At 36.9% G+C, this 16,952-nt stretch overlaps 1 protein-coding gene across 1 annotated transcript; it reads left to right on the forward strand.

Moving 5' to 3' along the window:
• Positions 1 to 12,987: 12,987 nt before the first annotated feature.
• LOC139143385 (neuronal pentraxin-1-like) lies at positions 12,988 to 16,006 on the forward strand. The gene is made up of 2 exons (XM_070713660.1): positions 12,988 to 13,066; positions 15,351 to 16,006. The coding sequence occupies exons 1-2, from the start codon at positions 12,988 to 12,990 to the stop codon at positions 16,004 to 16,006; spliced, it is 735 nt and encodes a 244-aa protein (XP_070569761.1).
• Positions 16,007 to 16,952: the final 946 nt, after the last annotated feature.

Genomic DNA, 16,952 nt, shown 5'->3' on the forward strand with positions numbered 1-16,952 from the left:
TACATTATTATGTCATCAGGTATGTTCAGACATGTAAGCTATTTTAATGTTATTCCTCGTACCGAATCAGACCACTTCCCGCTCACCTGCAAATTAACAACCTCAGATTCTAAAACGCATACGAACCGTCAGAGACAGTCTATTCCAACCTGTAGTAACACCCGTTATCACTGGTCAGAACAAGGCTCCGTTTCCTTTCGACAAAATTTGGTTTCTCCAACTTTTCAAGCACAGTTACAAGAAGCAAAGGACGCCTTTCCAAACCCCGAGCAAATTATCCACAAAATTAATGACGCCCTTCAGACGGCAGGTATCGACTGTCGCAGAGTTAGCTCAGCTAGCCGTAAGGTTTCACAGCCCCCTTGGTTTGGAACTTCTTGCAAACAAGCAAAGAGAGATATGTATGAGAAACTCAAGCAGTTCAGAAAGTCGGGGTCAAAGGATTCGTTACAAGATTACCTTGACGAGAAAAAGAAGTTCAAACGAAAGTGTAAATACAGTAAGGAAGAGTATAGACGTAGTATTAGACAGCAATTGAATGAGGCAACTTCTGACGGTTCGAAAGATTTCTGGTCGATTTTGAAAAGAGTTATTTATAAGCATGGTAATACAAACGACGAAATCGATATACAAACTTGGTATCAACACTTTTCTACTTTATTTAAGGAATCATTTAATGGTGGCAATGAGAGTGATATCTTTAACTCAGTGGAAGATGAAATCAATGCCCTTAGTAATCTTACAGAAATACCTGCCAACTCAGAGACTGGTAACAATACTCTATTAAACTCTGCAATTACAGAGGAAGAAGTTCTTGTTAGCCTGGCGAGTTTAAAAAACGGAAAATCTCCTGGCCCTGACAATATTCCAAACGAGTTTATAAATTCTCAGCTCATGTGATATTACCAGTGCTAGTAGAATTGTTCAACGTAATCCTTGATACTGGTAATTTTCCCTCCCAGTGGACGTCTGCAATTATCATTCCAATTTTTAAAAGTGGCTGTAGGAACGAAGCCAACAACTATAGGGGAATTTCACTTTTGAACTCGCTGGGTAAGATTTTTACGTCAATTTTAAATCGCCGTTTATCCAAATGGTCCGAAGAAACTAATGTTTTGTCAGATTGCCAGGCTGGGTTCCGCAAAGGCCACAGCACCATTGATAATATTTTGTACTGCATGCCATGATACAAAAGTATCTAAGCTTCAGACGTGGCAAATTCTATTGCCTATTTGTCGACTTCTCCAAAGCCTTCGACAGAATCAATCACTCTCTACTCCTACTAAAACTCAAGTCATTAGGAGTTGATGGTAAAATGTTTTGTATTTTGCGTTCAATGTATACAAATATCAAAGCATGTGTCAGAGCAGGAAATTTCACTTCAAACTATTTCAAATGCCCAACAGGTGTAAGACAAGGCTGCATCTTAAGTCCACTGCTATTCTCATTTTTTATTGAGGAACTTAGCTCAATGATTTTCAATTGTGGCCGTACAGGCATTCAGCTAACTCAAGACATGTATGATCTTTTCATCCTTTTGTATGCCGACGACATAGCTATTTTTGCAGACTCTGTAAGAAACTTACAGCTACTTATCAACGTTCTTTCTGAGTTTTGTAATAAGTGGCGGATGGCTGTTAATCTGCAAAAAACAAAAATTGTAATTTTTCGAAAAGGCGGCCGAAGAGCCCGTAATGAGGTATGGTTTTTTAACAACTCTAAGATTGAAGTAGTATCTTATTATAAATATTTAGGTTTAGTTTTATCGTGCCGAAACATTTGGACAAAAGCTGTTTCTACTCTTGCAAGTCAAGCAAGCAAAGCCTCTTATAAGTTACTAAGTGCTCGAAACAAACTAGGGTATATCTCATATAAAACCCATTTTAAAATATTTGATTGTATGATTTTGCCCATTCTATGCTATGGAGCGGAAATATGGGGTTACCAGTACTATGATATAATTGAAAAGGTTCACAGAAAATGGTGTCGCCGACTATTAGCAGTTTCTGGTAATGCCACCAATGAAACAGTTGTAGGGGAATGCGGTCGTCTGCCTGTCTTTGTTTCTACACTGAGACGCTGCATTGGCTACTGGCTGAAACTGACTGAGATGCCAGATGACAGACTTCCCAGGCATGCATATGTTATGTTATGTAATTTAGACCAACTAGGTAGATACAATTGGGCTACGTCAATCAAAAACATTTTATTTTCTTATGCTTTCGGAATCGCATGGTTATCACAGGAAGTTGGAGACAAGAATGTTTTTTTATCATCTTTTATTTCCAGAGTAACCGATATATGCAAACAAACATGGTCATCCAGTGTAAGAAGTAAACCAAAGCTACGCATCTACAATACATACAAAAGCTTACTAGATCCAGAGAAATATTTAACTTTAAGATGTAATAGTAAATTTATTCACGCACTGGCACGTTTTAGATGTTCAACTCTCCCTCTTGCAGTACAGGAAGGTCGATATCAGAGTATTCCCTTACATCTAAGAGTTTGTCAATTATGCGATAGTGGGGCTGTTGAAGACGAATATCATTTTTTATTGATATGTCCAATTTATAACATCCTCAGAAATGAGTATCTATTGAGTGACACATATATTGAGCCAAATTTTGATAAATTTCAGAGGTTACTAAAGTCAACGAACTCAGATGTACTTACAAACATTGGTAAATTCATTTATAAAGCAGCAGAATTGAGAAATTCCATGATAAGCACAGTGACATAGTGTTATTAAGCCCTTTTTTATAATTTCATGATTTATTCAATTATTTACTTATCTATCTGCATCTTTATATCACTCATATATATAAATGAAATGTATACATTGTGTCTGTGTGATTAAGTAACTTTTTATAAGATATTTTGTAAGACCCTTGCATTTGGGCCGGTGGCCTTGAAAAGCAATAAACATTATTATTATTATTATAGGTAAGAACACTCTCGGAAATTTGATGGCAAATGCAACGCGTGAAGCTGGTGTATCGGGCCGAAAAACAAAACATTCAGTGCGTAAAACTTGTGTCAAGCGTTTATCTTCTGCCGGTGTTGCTCCTCACAAAATTGCGAAGCCGACAGTTCATCAGAAACAAATCTCTCATATTCTTAGCGACAGCAGCAATAGAGGTAAGACATGTAAAATCGGATCACTCGTTCAGCCAGAACCAGCATGGGAAGTTTTGAGTCATCACCTTCACCTAAGCCATCGCTCAAAACCGAAAACATGAAAGTTCAGCAAATATTCGCCGGTGCCATTATGAATAACTGCACGCTGAATATCAACTTACCGTCGTCGATGCAAGAAAATCTGTCACCAAGGTATAATTCTCGACTTAATTTGAACAAACAACGGAAATACCGACGCATTCAGGTCATTGATAGTTCGGATTCGAGCCAGGAACTAGAATAGAAGTCGATGGACTCTCCGACGTACTTTGAGAGTTTCCACTGAGTCTAGGTCTATGGTCTACGCATTGCATCTCGCCACTTTTGTTACTTCTGACGTTTTCACGAACATCTCAGCTCCCGAACACTCTTGACTTATTAATTTTATTGGTGGAGTGACAAGTGCCGTCGCTCCGAAAACATTTTAAAATTTGAACTATAAGACATGATTCGTGCTTTTGTTACTTTGTTTTCACGGCGCCCTTCAGTCTGGCAAACTTGTGTTGCGCACACTTTTCAAAACTTGATAGTACCGTGCTTTCAATCATTCCGTCAACATTTCAGTGAAATATATCGACATTCCTTAAACTTAATACGAAGCCTAGTCTCCATTTATTTGTTTTAAATCATGACATGTTGTGTGCTTCCAGCAAAAATTCCCCCAGTTCGACGAAAAAAAAAAGTCCGGCTGGTTGTTTTTTGTGTTGGCTTCACCGGACCGGTTTCCATGGGTAACTATGGAAACCGGTCCGTACATCGTTCACAGGCCCGCTAATTTCCCGGGTGTTCCTATTCAAATCAATGCACTGATTTGCACCAGTATCGAGGCATGTAATAAAGGTTCAATTTGCCCGACGTAAGGAGGGCAAATGGTCTCCTGCCCCGAGGGTACATAGTCCCTTGTTTAGGCTATTGTTGTTTTTACTACATGCCTCTCTTACACAGTTTTCACTCTAAATATTTAGGTTTATTGGTAAATGATAATGATAGCTTTATTTCTGTCTTGGACAAAAATCGGCGAATGGTGCATTGATATATTGAAACTACTGTTATACAGTTTATCAAATTTTCTATGCAAAATTTTCCATAAACCGGATTTTCTATGCAAAAAAAGAGAAATTTCAACATACTTACATCCAAAATTTGTCAAGTTGAAATAGTTCCGGTTCACTTTCAGTCAAGTGATGACTATACGGCCCTACACGTCACCATTGAATCCTATGGAGCGTGCGACGTTCGATATACGAGGCATGTTATAAAATGATAGCATTGTATGTTAATGATATCTGTATAAGTCGTACAAAGGAACATTTCTATTTTTATTTTTGCAATGGAAAAACTGTCAACAGCATGGTGCACAGAACAAACTAGTCATGTAATAATGTAATGCTACAGTCAATGATTCATGAATATTTTTTTTATCAGTCCATCATCCAACGGGCGTTAGCCCAATTACAGGATGAGGTATACATAACCCACTAACCCCAATGGAGCACTGAGGAGTAAAGTGCCTTGCTCAAGGGCACAACACCGTGCTAGAGTCTTGAACTCACTGTCCTCCGACAGTTAGTCCATTACTCTGGTCATAAAATCCTTGAATGAGTAGCTGTCCAAAGGCGATTATTCATGGATTGATAATGTTATGCTTTTAAGTTTTTTGCTTCATGAGATTTCACACTCATATGCACACTCAAAGTTACTCGGCCTCTGGAAATTCGTATATAACCATATATGATAACAGAGGCATGTCAGTCATGTTTACCCTTAGAACAACTATGTATTTATCGTAACAGCATTGCTTAAGCACTTGCTTATGCATAGCCACCCAACAGAAAATCCACGATCGGCTATTATAGATATAATTAATACTATTCCTGAAAATTACCCATGTAAGTCCTGAATCTTTTATATGTCTCTATTTTTAGGGTTCTCAGTTGTTTTTGACGTTATTTGCAACACATGTCGAGGTAAGATTCCACAGTATTATTTTATGGCAACAGAATAGTTTTCAGTAAAACACAAGGATTGAATAGTGCCTATGTTAACATATCAAAGCAGTTTCCACATGCGCGAAAGCTCAAGAATTTACAATAAGGTATCACAGGGAAATAGATTTCAGGGTAGAAGGATTATTAAATAATTGCTGTGGTACGACCACAGATATGGAACATTGAGAGATATCATTGGCAAACGTGTGTCCAACTGAAAAACGTCATCACTCGTTCCTTCTGTTCCCTCAGACACAATATACTGATATTATTGCGTAATTTAAAAGAAAACTATGCCATTCACAGGCTGTCATGTCACATTCATTTACTTAAATTACGAGCAATGGAAACACAGTATTGTTTTTGTAAATACACTTCACAGAGAATGAGTTAACGCTAGGTATTCTTATGAAGGAAGAAAATATCAATATCTAGAATGGCAGATACATCTTGTCCAATAATAACAAATGAAATATTCCATCTGCTTAGGTTTTGGTTGCTGTTCGTGTTCGCTTTGGAGACGACGACGATGAAAAAGAAGCTCTGAAGGAGTACAAACAGACGGAACATGATAGAATTGATGCAAGAAGATCCATACAGGCGGAACGTATGGAGATACTTAAGGAAAAACGACAAGAAGAAATTAAACAGAAAAAGAGGAAGGATTTGATGGGAAACCTTTTTCTTGAGGTGAGTCTTCATTAATAAGCACAATAAAAGGTACTTGTGAAATGAAAATATAGGTTAGGGACTATCCGACAACTAAAACCTTATTTGTATTATTTCAGTGCAAGTGTAACGTAAGCAGCATTTATGGTTTATAATCATTAATAAGGTCGGCGACTTTTTTATGTGTCTCCATTCCTTTTTGCTCCCATTTCGTCTCTTCTTATACATCACTCAGATTCTAAAGTCGATAATCACAAATGATTCACGTAAAATACAAGTTGGCCTTTCCTTTTCTCTACAGGGAAGGAAGACAAAATGAGAGCTTCGCAAAAATTGAAAAAGCTCGCTTACTCTAGATGTTGTTATAAAGTACTCGAAGTTGAACACTACACAGATGTATGCAAATACTGCCCTCAGTGGCCGTTGTTCATTGTTTGAACGCCAAAGTTGAAAATTAATTCAGTTTATTCGTCACTTTAATCAAAAGTATGCTGATTATCTATGTGTAAATGAACATGTTTTCGAAACCTTGATGTACTTCAAATGCGGTTTTAAAGTCCTGAACTGTTCATGATCGCTATTGCATCTTGTGCTGTAGAATTTTGTAGTATGCCATGAGCTGTCAGAGTGTTTGTATTTCTAAATTTAAAGAAAATACGTTTTAAGTCATTAGTTAATGAAAACTGCAAAGTGCGTGTTTGTATGTGAAGTGTTTGATGTCATAAAGAGACAATTATATGCAACCATCATTATAATTTACTGCACCTTGAAAAATCATTACATGTACTGTTGTCTGTATGTTTTGTTGTTTTGTTATTATGAACAGTGTAGTTAATGAATTGATGGTTTTAAGACATGTAAACTTTTTCACAAATTTCGTTGACACGATAGGAACACGTAAATTCTCAACGCTGTCATGACGGTATTTAAAACAACTACCTGATTTCATAAGATAACTTTAAATAGAGATTTTATTCATGGTAAGGAAAGACTGCTGGTGTTTGGTTGTATGTTTCAGATTTATTGAAAACTTGAGATGCCAGTTCATTAAAACTTTGTACTTTTCTTTTAATAATGATTATCTGACTTACCATGGAAATATATCATCTAGGACACAAGATACATGTATCGTTGTCTTAATTCTACAAATCCAACTGTTAACTGCATGTCATACGAACTCTTCCGACCATCAAATATTTGACACATACAACCCGTTGTTGAGCCTAAAACACAAGGATATGTGAAGTTTATGAATATATAAATTGAATTTTATTTACTCTTTTCAACTGTAAAACATTGTGATTGTTTCTATATTAGTTTAAGTTTACAACGAATGGTTTCTACTTAAAGCTGATCAAAGTTGATTTGTCCAATTCAAAAGTTTGCATTCAATTTGTTAAGATAATACAGACAATTAAGTAAATCATTTCCTCACCTTTCAGATAGATGTAAAAACGGAGCAAATTTCACAACCACGAGTTGAGAAAATTCCATTCCTAGCATGCTTTAAATAAATACACTTTCTCATGGCGATAAATTTTCACTGCAGAGTTTGCACCGAGTTCAAGGTCAGTTGTCAATACTTAGGCTGTGCCGCTCTTTCACAGGCAATGTCTTTAAGGGTTTAGCACTATAGTCTGTTGCACATTTTTGAACCCTCAAATTTATCCACACATTTATTTCACTTTGGTGACAATAAGAAGACTAAACATAATCGTTGAGTACAGTAACGTAAAATTGCATAATCTGAAATAATGCAACCAGATTAGATATCTTGAGTTCAAGAAAGGATTCAACCATAGACAGTAGAGCCCCCTCTACTGTCTATGATTACCACGCTTGACTTCTCAGTATCGGGTCACTTGGGTGATAGCAATTTTAAACAGTTCGGGTAATGTCCATATAGATGATAGTTGGGAATAGCCAATGGCGTACCCTATATGTGATGAGGTTGAGGCAAGAACCAATCACGTACTTTATATGTACTGAGGGTTAAAGGTTACAAGGGTTCGCTTTGAAATGTTATGCTGAGAGCGCGATCTGACTTGCATGACTTGACAGATCCACCGATCGAGTGAGACTGTTGGCTACCTGGAAGTGTCTCAGCCCGAGTCGATTGGAAACGTTCTACCATGTTAAAATTGTAAGGATTTCTTCGGGAATAGTTTTCTGAGTTTCTTTCCCCTGACCATGTTTGGAAAAGAGTTATTAGACATTTTTCGTTCTCTTCTCAAGCTTTTAGTTAACTTCTCGGCAATTGATCAGGCGCGCGTTTTTCTGAGCGAAGGGTCAATCGTAGCAGGAAATGCATGGTGATCGAAAACATCGTGCTCCACCGTGCTCCGATCACCGACATGAACAGTTGACCCATCGTTGCAAAGCTTGAAACATTCTCCATACTATAGATGGCAAGGTTAAATTAGAATTTAACTTAAAATAGGCGATATTTGGCGACAAATAACTTACTCTAAATTTACAAGGGTCAAATTCTGATTTTGGGAGCGGTACCTGGCCAGGAAAACCATCCAAAGAAGTAATTTTTGATGTAATAACCACTTGTATCGGTCGCCATCTCGACCATAATGAACATTGTGTGTAACGTCTACATCTAAAAACTACCGAGTGCTAAAAATAAAGGGTGAAACCTAGCCAAACAGTTCCGGAGTTGTTGCAATCTGCGAGCCTAAGTTTGCATGGTTAAATATTCATGACGTTGCAGGTTTGCTGATTGGTCAATTGTAATATCCTCTATATGGACATAACCCGGACTGTTAAAAAAGATATAACATCCAGCATTGCAGTAGTTGGGAGATGCTCAACATTTTCATTATTTTTTTTTTTTTGCAATAAATATATATCTATCTGAATATTTGTTTAATGTCAGTGTTAGTTTTATTTTGTATATATATTGAGATTTTTCACCGTTTTGTAATTTTTGGTGTGTGTGAAAGGAAATGTCAGGCTTGTAATGTAAGTCATGTCATGTTCCTTTCACTCTCTTAATTGGTGAATGGACGCACTTTGATTTGCATATAGCCAGAGTAGCATCTGGTTCATTATGACATCAACCAATACGGATCTCGACATCGCAGGTTGCCTTAATGTTAGGACTAGCTATGTGCAATATGTTTACAGACAGCCATGTTTGCCATTTGTAATCTCGCTATTATAGACTATACTGTATTCAGTAACAGTCGCTATTTCTCACCTGCCAAGTGACTGCTTCTGAAAACCTAATTTAATGCCTGCTGACCGTCTTGTATCAAACTGTCATGCGCAAAAATAAGATTGACCCAGCTGTCTGTAATCACTTCAGATATTCGTTTTGGTGAAATGCGTCATCTGAACGTCCTCATTATGTCGATTGCTAACTCGATGGCTATTCCAGGGCGACAGCCGCGGTCAGCAAAGTATCAAAATGAAAGGTATATAAAATTTTGTTGTGCATTGTTGTATACGGGAGTATCCCGACATCAAAATTGCATAGCATTTCTTGACTAGTAAAACCTTTATTCCCTAACAAAATGGGACAGCATCTTGTTTGTGGTATACATAATTAATAAAGACTTCAGACTAATGTTATTTCTACCAGAGTCCCTCCGTATTTACAATCATTATGCTTTCGTTGATCGTTACATACCTGTCAGTTAGATTAGTTTTTTCAGTCAGTAAAATCACTCAACCATTATGTCGACGGTGCGGCTGGACTGCTCAGTTAAATAGATTATCTGAAGATTTTGAATCTGAAGCATTTGTATAAATTCATAGTTTATCAACCAATCAAGAACAACTAAATTGATAATTCAGTCTGGCAATTTGTGTTTGAAGACAGAAGCAGCCTGATGAGTATTAAAAATGTATCTCCATGGCAACGGTAGACTACAGAGACCAGAACACGTAAGTCTTTCACATACATGTAGATCACCGTCGTTTCACAACATCAAGAAAACAAACACCCGTAAGGGAGCAGTCATTATCTACAGCCTTGGGGTCGGAGTAATTTCATCGGAAAATCCGAAATTTTGAGTAACCCCCCCCCCCGCCAACCATGATTAATTTGAGTAACCCCCTCCCTAACTCGGAAATTTTTACTGACCCCCCCCCCCACTTATAAAAGTTAACACATAAGTGTAGTGATAGTAAAGACTTTCAAATCCTGAAGTACCCTGCTAGATTATCATCCGTTATCTCATAATGGTTAAAAATGCTGAAACCGACGACTTGAAATTTAACATGACAACAAAATACAGATATTAAAGCTCACTCTATAACCAGTATTCAACCATATAGTATTGTTTAACTTGGATGGGTATCATGACAGGGTTTTCACTAGGATATCTGACTGGGCAGAAATTGAAAGTACAAGGGGAGAACATGCGAGTTGCTGAAGGGGGAAGTGTGCCACTTCGTCTTCTACACATTTTGAGCAGCCCCGCCTTTAAGTGTTCAACTTTTTGGTGACCCCTCACATTTCTCCGACCCCCGACCGTAAAAAATGACGGCTCCCTAACATTGAATAAAGAGTCCGGTAATGAAAAGGATCGCCTGGCACCCAGACGCCATGCAAATAGAGTTCGAAAACGGCAAGCGATGTCACCCATCTTTGGGGAAAAGTAGCATATTTGGCGGAAAATAATAACGGCCGAGCGGAACGAGTTGATGCTAATTATACTAGTCAATATGCTGGTTTTCCCCAGAGAGGTCTCATACGCACTACCTAACATCTGAGCCCACCGTTTTAATTCTCATAATTTGATGACACTAGTGAGCAACGTGTTTACATTTAAGATGTGTAGGGGCTTATCATTCACTTTTCCATATGTCAGTCCGAATAGTTTCCAGCCTCGAGCAAACTCTCATTCAACATCAATTGAAAATTCAAAACTTCTAGACTTTTATCGTAAATATCCCCAACAATTAAAGTGAACAATAATAACATTGCTCCTTTTGTTCACTGAACTGGAGGATGAAGACACTCAGATCTACATATAGCCAGTCTAAGAGTACCACCTGCTGTTCCTTAATGACATTAATTCATTAATCAATCTTGACGTTGCGAATATGCTTCTATGAACTTAAGCACATGTCAGGACTAGTTATGTAGAATCCACTAGACAGTTGTCTTTGCCATTACCAATCTTGCTACTACAGGCAGGATATTTCAGAAGCAGTCGCCATTTCTGTCCTCCCAAGTGACTATTGCTGACAATCTGCTCACTTACTGCTTTTCTGTCTCATGTCAACTGCTACGCGCAAAGATACGACAGACAGAGCTGTCAGCAAACACTTCAGACAATTATCGACCACATCATCTGAATGTCTTCATTACGTTGATTGCTAATTTGTTGGCTATCCGAGGACAACAGCCGCGGACGGCAAGGCATTGCAAGGACTGCTATTGTGACTGCGTGGTGAGTGTTAGTAACTCGACATCAAACATTGCTTGGTATTTTGTGACTTGTATAACTTGTACATTAAAATTCACAAAACAGAAGACTGAGTTGTATTGTACATAATAAACATAGACTTCAGACTAATTTCAACATCTACTATCTTAATTATTTTCTTCAGCAGTGTGTGCTGACTGTTTCCTATAATAATACATGTCACAGTTGGATGGATTGTTTAATTTTAGACAGTAAAATAACTCAACCATCCAGTCATACCTTGTTGTCGTATTTTTCAAAGTAGCTCGTTTAGACATTCAGTCAGGATTAATGTATCTACTGAATTCAATGGAATATTTTGACATTTTGATATTTTGAAGAGTATTAGTCTAGAGCTAAACTGATGCTTTTATTTGACGATTTTTATTTACTGCATATGCGTTTGCGTTTTAAGACAAGATACGCCTAGTGAGTATGTAAGCAATTTATCTCCATAGCAAAGACAAACTTCTGACACATGATCTTTCTTGACAACAGAATCGAAGCCGATGCATTTGAAGTCACATGACCACCCATGACACATCGGCTGTGTTGTGTTGTTCATTACGAGTGCGTACCTCTCTAGATCAGCAACCATGGAAACCAGCTTAAGTATCTTCACTGATGGTGTTTACTTTGATTGTAGCAACCATGTCGATTCAACCTAACCTTTACCCGATACACCTGCACAGATATTTATAACTATTTGACATTCATTTTATTTTTATCATTCATTTTTGCTCTGTGAGTATCAGTACTGTTATGTAGGTATTTCCTACAGTACGATCATGTTAGATGTTAAAACTTTATAAGCGATTCCGTTTGTTATTGAAAAGAGAAATAATGTCCAAACTGAAGGTCCCGCCATTCAACTCCAGCAGAGTGACGTTCTATCTGTTTTCATAGATCCGATTTCACCATTCATTTTTACCCTCACTTAAATTAAATTACATGAATTTGCAAGAGGTAAAGTAACTTGAAAAGATTTGCTTAATTACGTTCGGCTCTGTCTACGTCCAAAGCAAAATCCAAACAACTTGTCTTTGAACTTCATTTTACTGAGATAGAGACAATCTCACGATTAGGCCAAAGTAATTAAATTCTTTGTTTTGCGTCCCCACCCGCCTAGGTTTTTAAGGTTTTCATGAAAAACACACACAGTGTATTTGAATAGGAAATTTTAGGACATTACCGCTTAGCTTTTCTGAACTAAAAATTTTGTTACAATTTTGTATTTGCTGCAATCAAATTACATTGTGTTAATTTTCTTGTGTGTGTTTTTCAGCCGCTTAGGCGCGTACCTTTTCCCATTTAGAGTGGACGGAAAACAAAGAATTTAATTACTTTGGCCCTATCTGGGGTGACAGAGCATCATGATGAAAAACTGGCTAATTACACCGCGTGATTAAAATGTAAGGTGCATATGTCACAACAAGGTAGAAGAGCAGTCTGTTACTGTAGCAACAATGTTTATTCAGTAATCATCGTCATAATATTATAATGGTTTATAAATAAAACCGCCCAGCGACTCTTTTCTTTGTCATGAGAACACGATGTACAGTATCTTTTAATTTAGAAATTGACTAAGCACAAATTGATCCAATCTGAAATCAATCATCGGCCACTTGGCAACTATTAGTCGAAGAAATTACATTGCAAATATAATTATTGTTAAAATTGACTACGTGTTAGTCGTTGTAGTGACTTTGCACGTTACTGTAACGATGGCTCGCATCAAAGTTCTCATGAAGATACTAATATTGATTATTTGTGCTTTTAAGTGCACACATTGTCAAAGTCAAGGTAAGTCCTTTGAAATTTCTAACAGCATAGTATGCCACAGATCTATTCGCATGATGACGTGTTTGTCATTAAATCTGTTAGATAGAGTAAGGTATGAGTACAAGACTGAAAGAGTATATTTTATCAAATTCCAATCCATTTTGTCCAACGTTTTAGAATTTTCGATGCATAAGGAATGAGCTGTTTGTAGGTGTGGCATTATGTATATTTATTTATTTATTTATTTATTTATTTATTTATTTATTTATTTATTTATATATCACTCTATTCACGATTTCAATGAGCGGCTGATCTGCTGAAAGAATAGTTATAATCAGGGCTCACATGCAGAGAAAGAACTACTCAAGAAATACAATGTAAAAAAGAACGAAAGGAATGTTGCCAAAGAAGATTTTCTCTCTTGAATTCTTAAAATTTTACTTGAAATTATTTACATTGAGAGTAGGCTTCAAATAACCAGGCAAAGGATTCTCTGGAAGACTATTATGAAACCTCGTTGACATGCACATAGCGTGCCTTTTGGAATAGTTCAAATTGGGTTCTGTACTGAAGAAGTCTTTTTCGGGAAATCAGGAATTGCAGCAATTTTATACTTAATATTGGAACAATGATCAATATTCACTTCATATGAAGGTTCTGTTAAGTATGTCTAGAGAAGTGACTCCCACAAAAGACATAATAAAACTGCTACATATAACCAAAAACTAAAAAAAAACGATCACAAACAATGATGACACAGATTGTGGTGGAGAAGAACAGAAAAACAGGTCAACCACCATCACCACCACTACCACCACTATTTATCGCCATCTTTATTATCAACGGAAATATTTGGGATATGTCACTTTTGAACTGTATCTCCGTTAACATTGCTCGAGAATCGTATATCAGAAATCTAAAGGCTTGTTTAGAGGAAAGAGTTTGAAGAGACCACGTGCAGGGTGATAAACAGCAGCCGTTGCGTTGCCTACCAGGCGAACGGCACTGACAGGTGAAGCAAATTTATCGGGTGTTAACTCGCATCCGATTGGCTTCGATGCTATCCCTACTTTTCAAACTTGTTTCTTTCGCAGTTTTGTTGTACCGTACCAAAGGGAAAATTTTAAATGTGAATGATTTCTATGATAGCTCGGTTAAAATAAATTTCAACCTTTTGACCAACCATAAATGAGTTCACAATAGTAAAACACAACCAAAATCCCGCGCTTCACACGTCAATTTTATTGTTCGTCATCAGCAACGTGTTTTGCATGACTTCGAGACATTCTTACAATTCCTTTCGTTTGTGTAGAAACTACTTTTGTTGTTGCCCCTTCAGCAAAATTAAGTAACGATTGGTTTGACAGACTTTGGTAAAGCGAATAAGATATCAAGAAAGAAAGGGGATTTATATCTACCAAAAAATAAGCCTCATATTTAAAATAAGCTGTTTACAAATTCAAATTTCAAGGTAGTATTGGTGAAGTGACAGAGAAAAAACCAAACGTCTACATTCTTACTTTCGTTTTTCGTTATTAAGAGAAAAATGGAAATCGAGGCAGCATATGATAAGTTAAAATTGTTTATTTATCACATTTTCTTTTCTCATTGATATACTCTTAGCGACTGTTACACAAAACAGTCATTGAATAGTAAAGTTCTTTGCTTATAGTAATTATAAACCGAACCATCTTTATACCTATAATTGTACAAGATGTACGTACAGTGATATGATAATCAACTAGGAAAAATAAAAGCATTGTATTTCACATTCTCTGAAAGTCGAGAAAATAGAAAAAATATCTTAAAGCAATCGTAAATCCAGATATATGGGAAATGACTTTCCAGATGTAACTGCGCTTTACTTTAACATTTCCGGCAGACGCTAGAAATCATGCAGTTAATTTGTTTACTTGTTCAGTCTGTAACAACGGGATTAATGTATATCTGACGTGTCATACAATGAGCACTTAAAATATCACAGGACAACAATTCAAATAGATTCATTTCTTTCCATATTTTTCATATTGAGGTGGGGAAGTTTTAAAATATGTTTTTGATCATGTACCAAGTGTCAGCATTTGTCGTTTGATACAGTAAGTGCAAGTTATTTAACAGGCTACAATAGATTCATCTACCTTGTCTGTCAGAGTTCTATGAAGTACTGAGTCATCACCAAAGAAATGTATTATGCAGCTTCATGATTCTACTTCTAATCACATCTTAATTCGAAAACAGTGATCACATTTTAGCATTTGATAAACTAACCTTTGATGCATTCATATTTTTATACTTTTCATTATAGATGGGAATGTCCTTGAATTGAAAAGTGCAGATACTAGCATAAAAGTATCCACATCTGCTCCTGACCTGTCTGCTTTAACTGCTTGCGTATGGGTGACTAGTACACAGAACCGTCAAGCAGCAATAGTATCATATGCTGTTAGTGAAGAAGACAATGAGTTCCTGATGTTCTACGACTACTATCCAAACGCCTTCAAAATCCATATAAGAGGTAGTGAATCACAATTTCATGGATATACGTTACATGACGGCTCGTGGCACCATGTTTGTACCACGTGGTCATCAAATGATGGCAGACTAGCATTTTATCACAATGGAGTTACCGCTGACAAAACGAAGTATGTGATGGCTGGGAAGATGGTACGAGGTGGAGGAGTCCTAGTTCTTGGACAAGATCAGGACAGCGTAGGAGGAGGCTTCGAGGAACACCAAGCTTTCATCGGTAATTTGACAGACTTCAACATGTGGTCAACAGCACTGAATGCCAATCAGATTGCTATGATTAAAGCAGATTGTTCCATCGGGGGAGATGTGTTCACTTGGAATGTAACTGCTCTTCAGATAGAGGGCGACGTCTCTCAGACAAACACAAGTGGCTGTGGTGAGTTGTCTTTTCCCCTGGCTCTGATTCACGTTGACAATGTCATGTCGTCATAACAAGATATCGAGTGGATACAGCCTCTTGCCTATCCTGTTAATATTACCATACATAGTGATGATAAGAAATAGCTGGATTCTAGACAAATAAAGTAATGCCATATCATCTAAAAATACTTCGTCTGTACTAAAAAAGTGGAATTGGCCCTACGCCACTTAGATGCAAGTTTAGGCTTACAACTATTTCATGTTGCAAAGCAAATGATTTAATTCATGCCATGATCCCCTATTAGTACCGAATCCGATAAAATGTCGCTACCCTTTTTTCAATTCTCTCAGTACTTGTCAAATTAGCAAAATGTTGTACAGGTCAGCCTGGTGTTATCATTCTGCTCATCGTTAAAGCAGAGATACAAATCCTTATTCTTTGTAGACAATAAAGAATCGACCTTTCCCAGAGGTTTTCGAGCCTTTTTAAATTTAGAAACATATTCGTATGAATCAGGCATACTAAAATTTTACATTTAGCTGGTTTTAATTCTCTTCCACTCTTGAGCCTTTAAAAAGACAATTTAATAAACTAATTCCTGATGCTTTTTCATTTGGAAGGTAAGAAATGGCTGGATAGGAGGGTTAAATACAAAAATATTAGAAGTTGATTTTGCGAGATTTTGAGGGAAATAGATTGCCATGAAAATTATGGAAATTATGAGAGCTTGGATGATCAATCCAAGGGTTCTTTTCCAATCAGAAGGTATTGCTTTTATAACGATAGTCATTTCAGAAATTCAATTTTTTCTATCTTTCAATTTAAGTTAAATATGTTTGCCTCGATAGAATATGTAACTCTGTCTAGAATATTGTTAACAAAGACTTTCCAAGATGATTGGGTTTCGAAAGGCTCGCACATCCACCTGCATGCCTGGTGCCATACCTTAACGAAATTTCGGCTTTGCAATCCTTGATATTTGGAAATATAAGTGTATTTAATAATTAAAACGGAAGA

Source organism: Ptychodera flava, chromosome 11, assembly GCF_041260155.1.
Source record: "Ptychodera flava strain L36383 chromosome 11, AS_Pfla_20210202, whole genome shotgun sequence".
In the NCBI taxonomy this organism is placed as follows: domain Eukaryota; kingdom Metazoa; phylum Hemichordata; class Enteropneusta; family Ptychoderidae; genus Ptychodera; species Ptychodera flava.

What these genes read in the sequence shown, in the direction of transcription:
- LOC139143385 (XM_070713660.1), top strand. Translation starts at nt 12,988, where the DNA reads ATGGCTCGCATCAAAGTTCTCATGAAGATACTAATATTGATTATTTGT. An exon ending in CACACATTGTCAAAGTCAAG is followed by an intron (nt 13,067 to 15,350) that starts GTAAGTCCTTTG and finishes TTTTCATTATAG; the next exon opens with ATGGGAATGTCCTTGAATTG.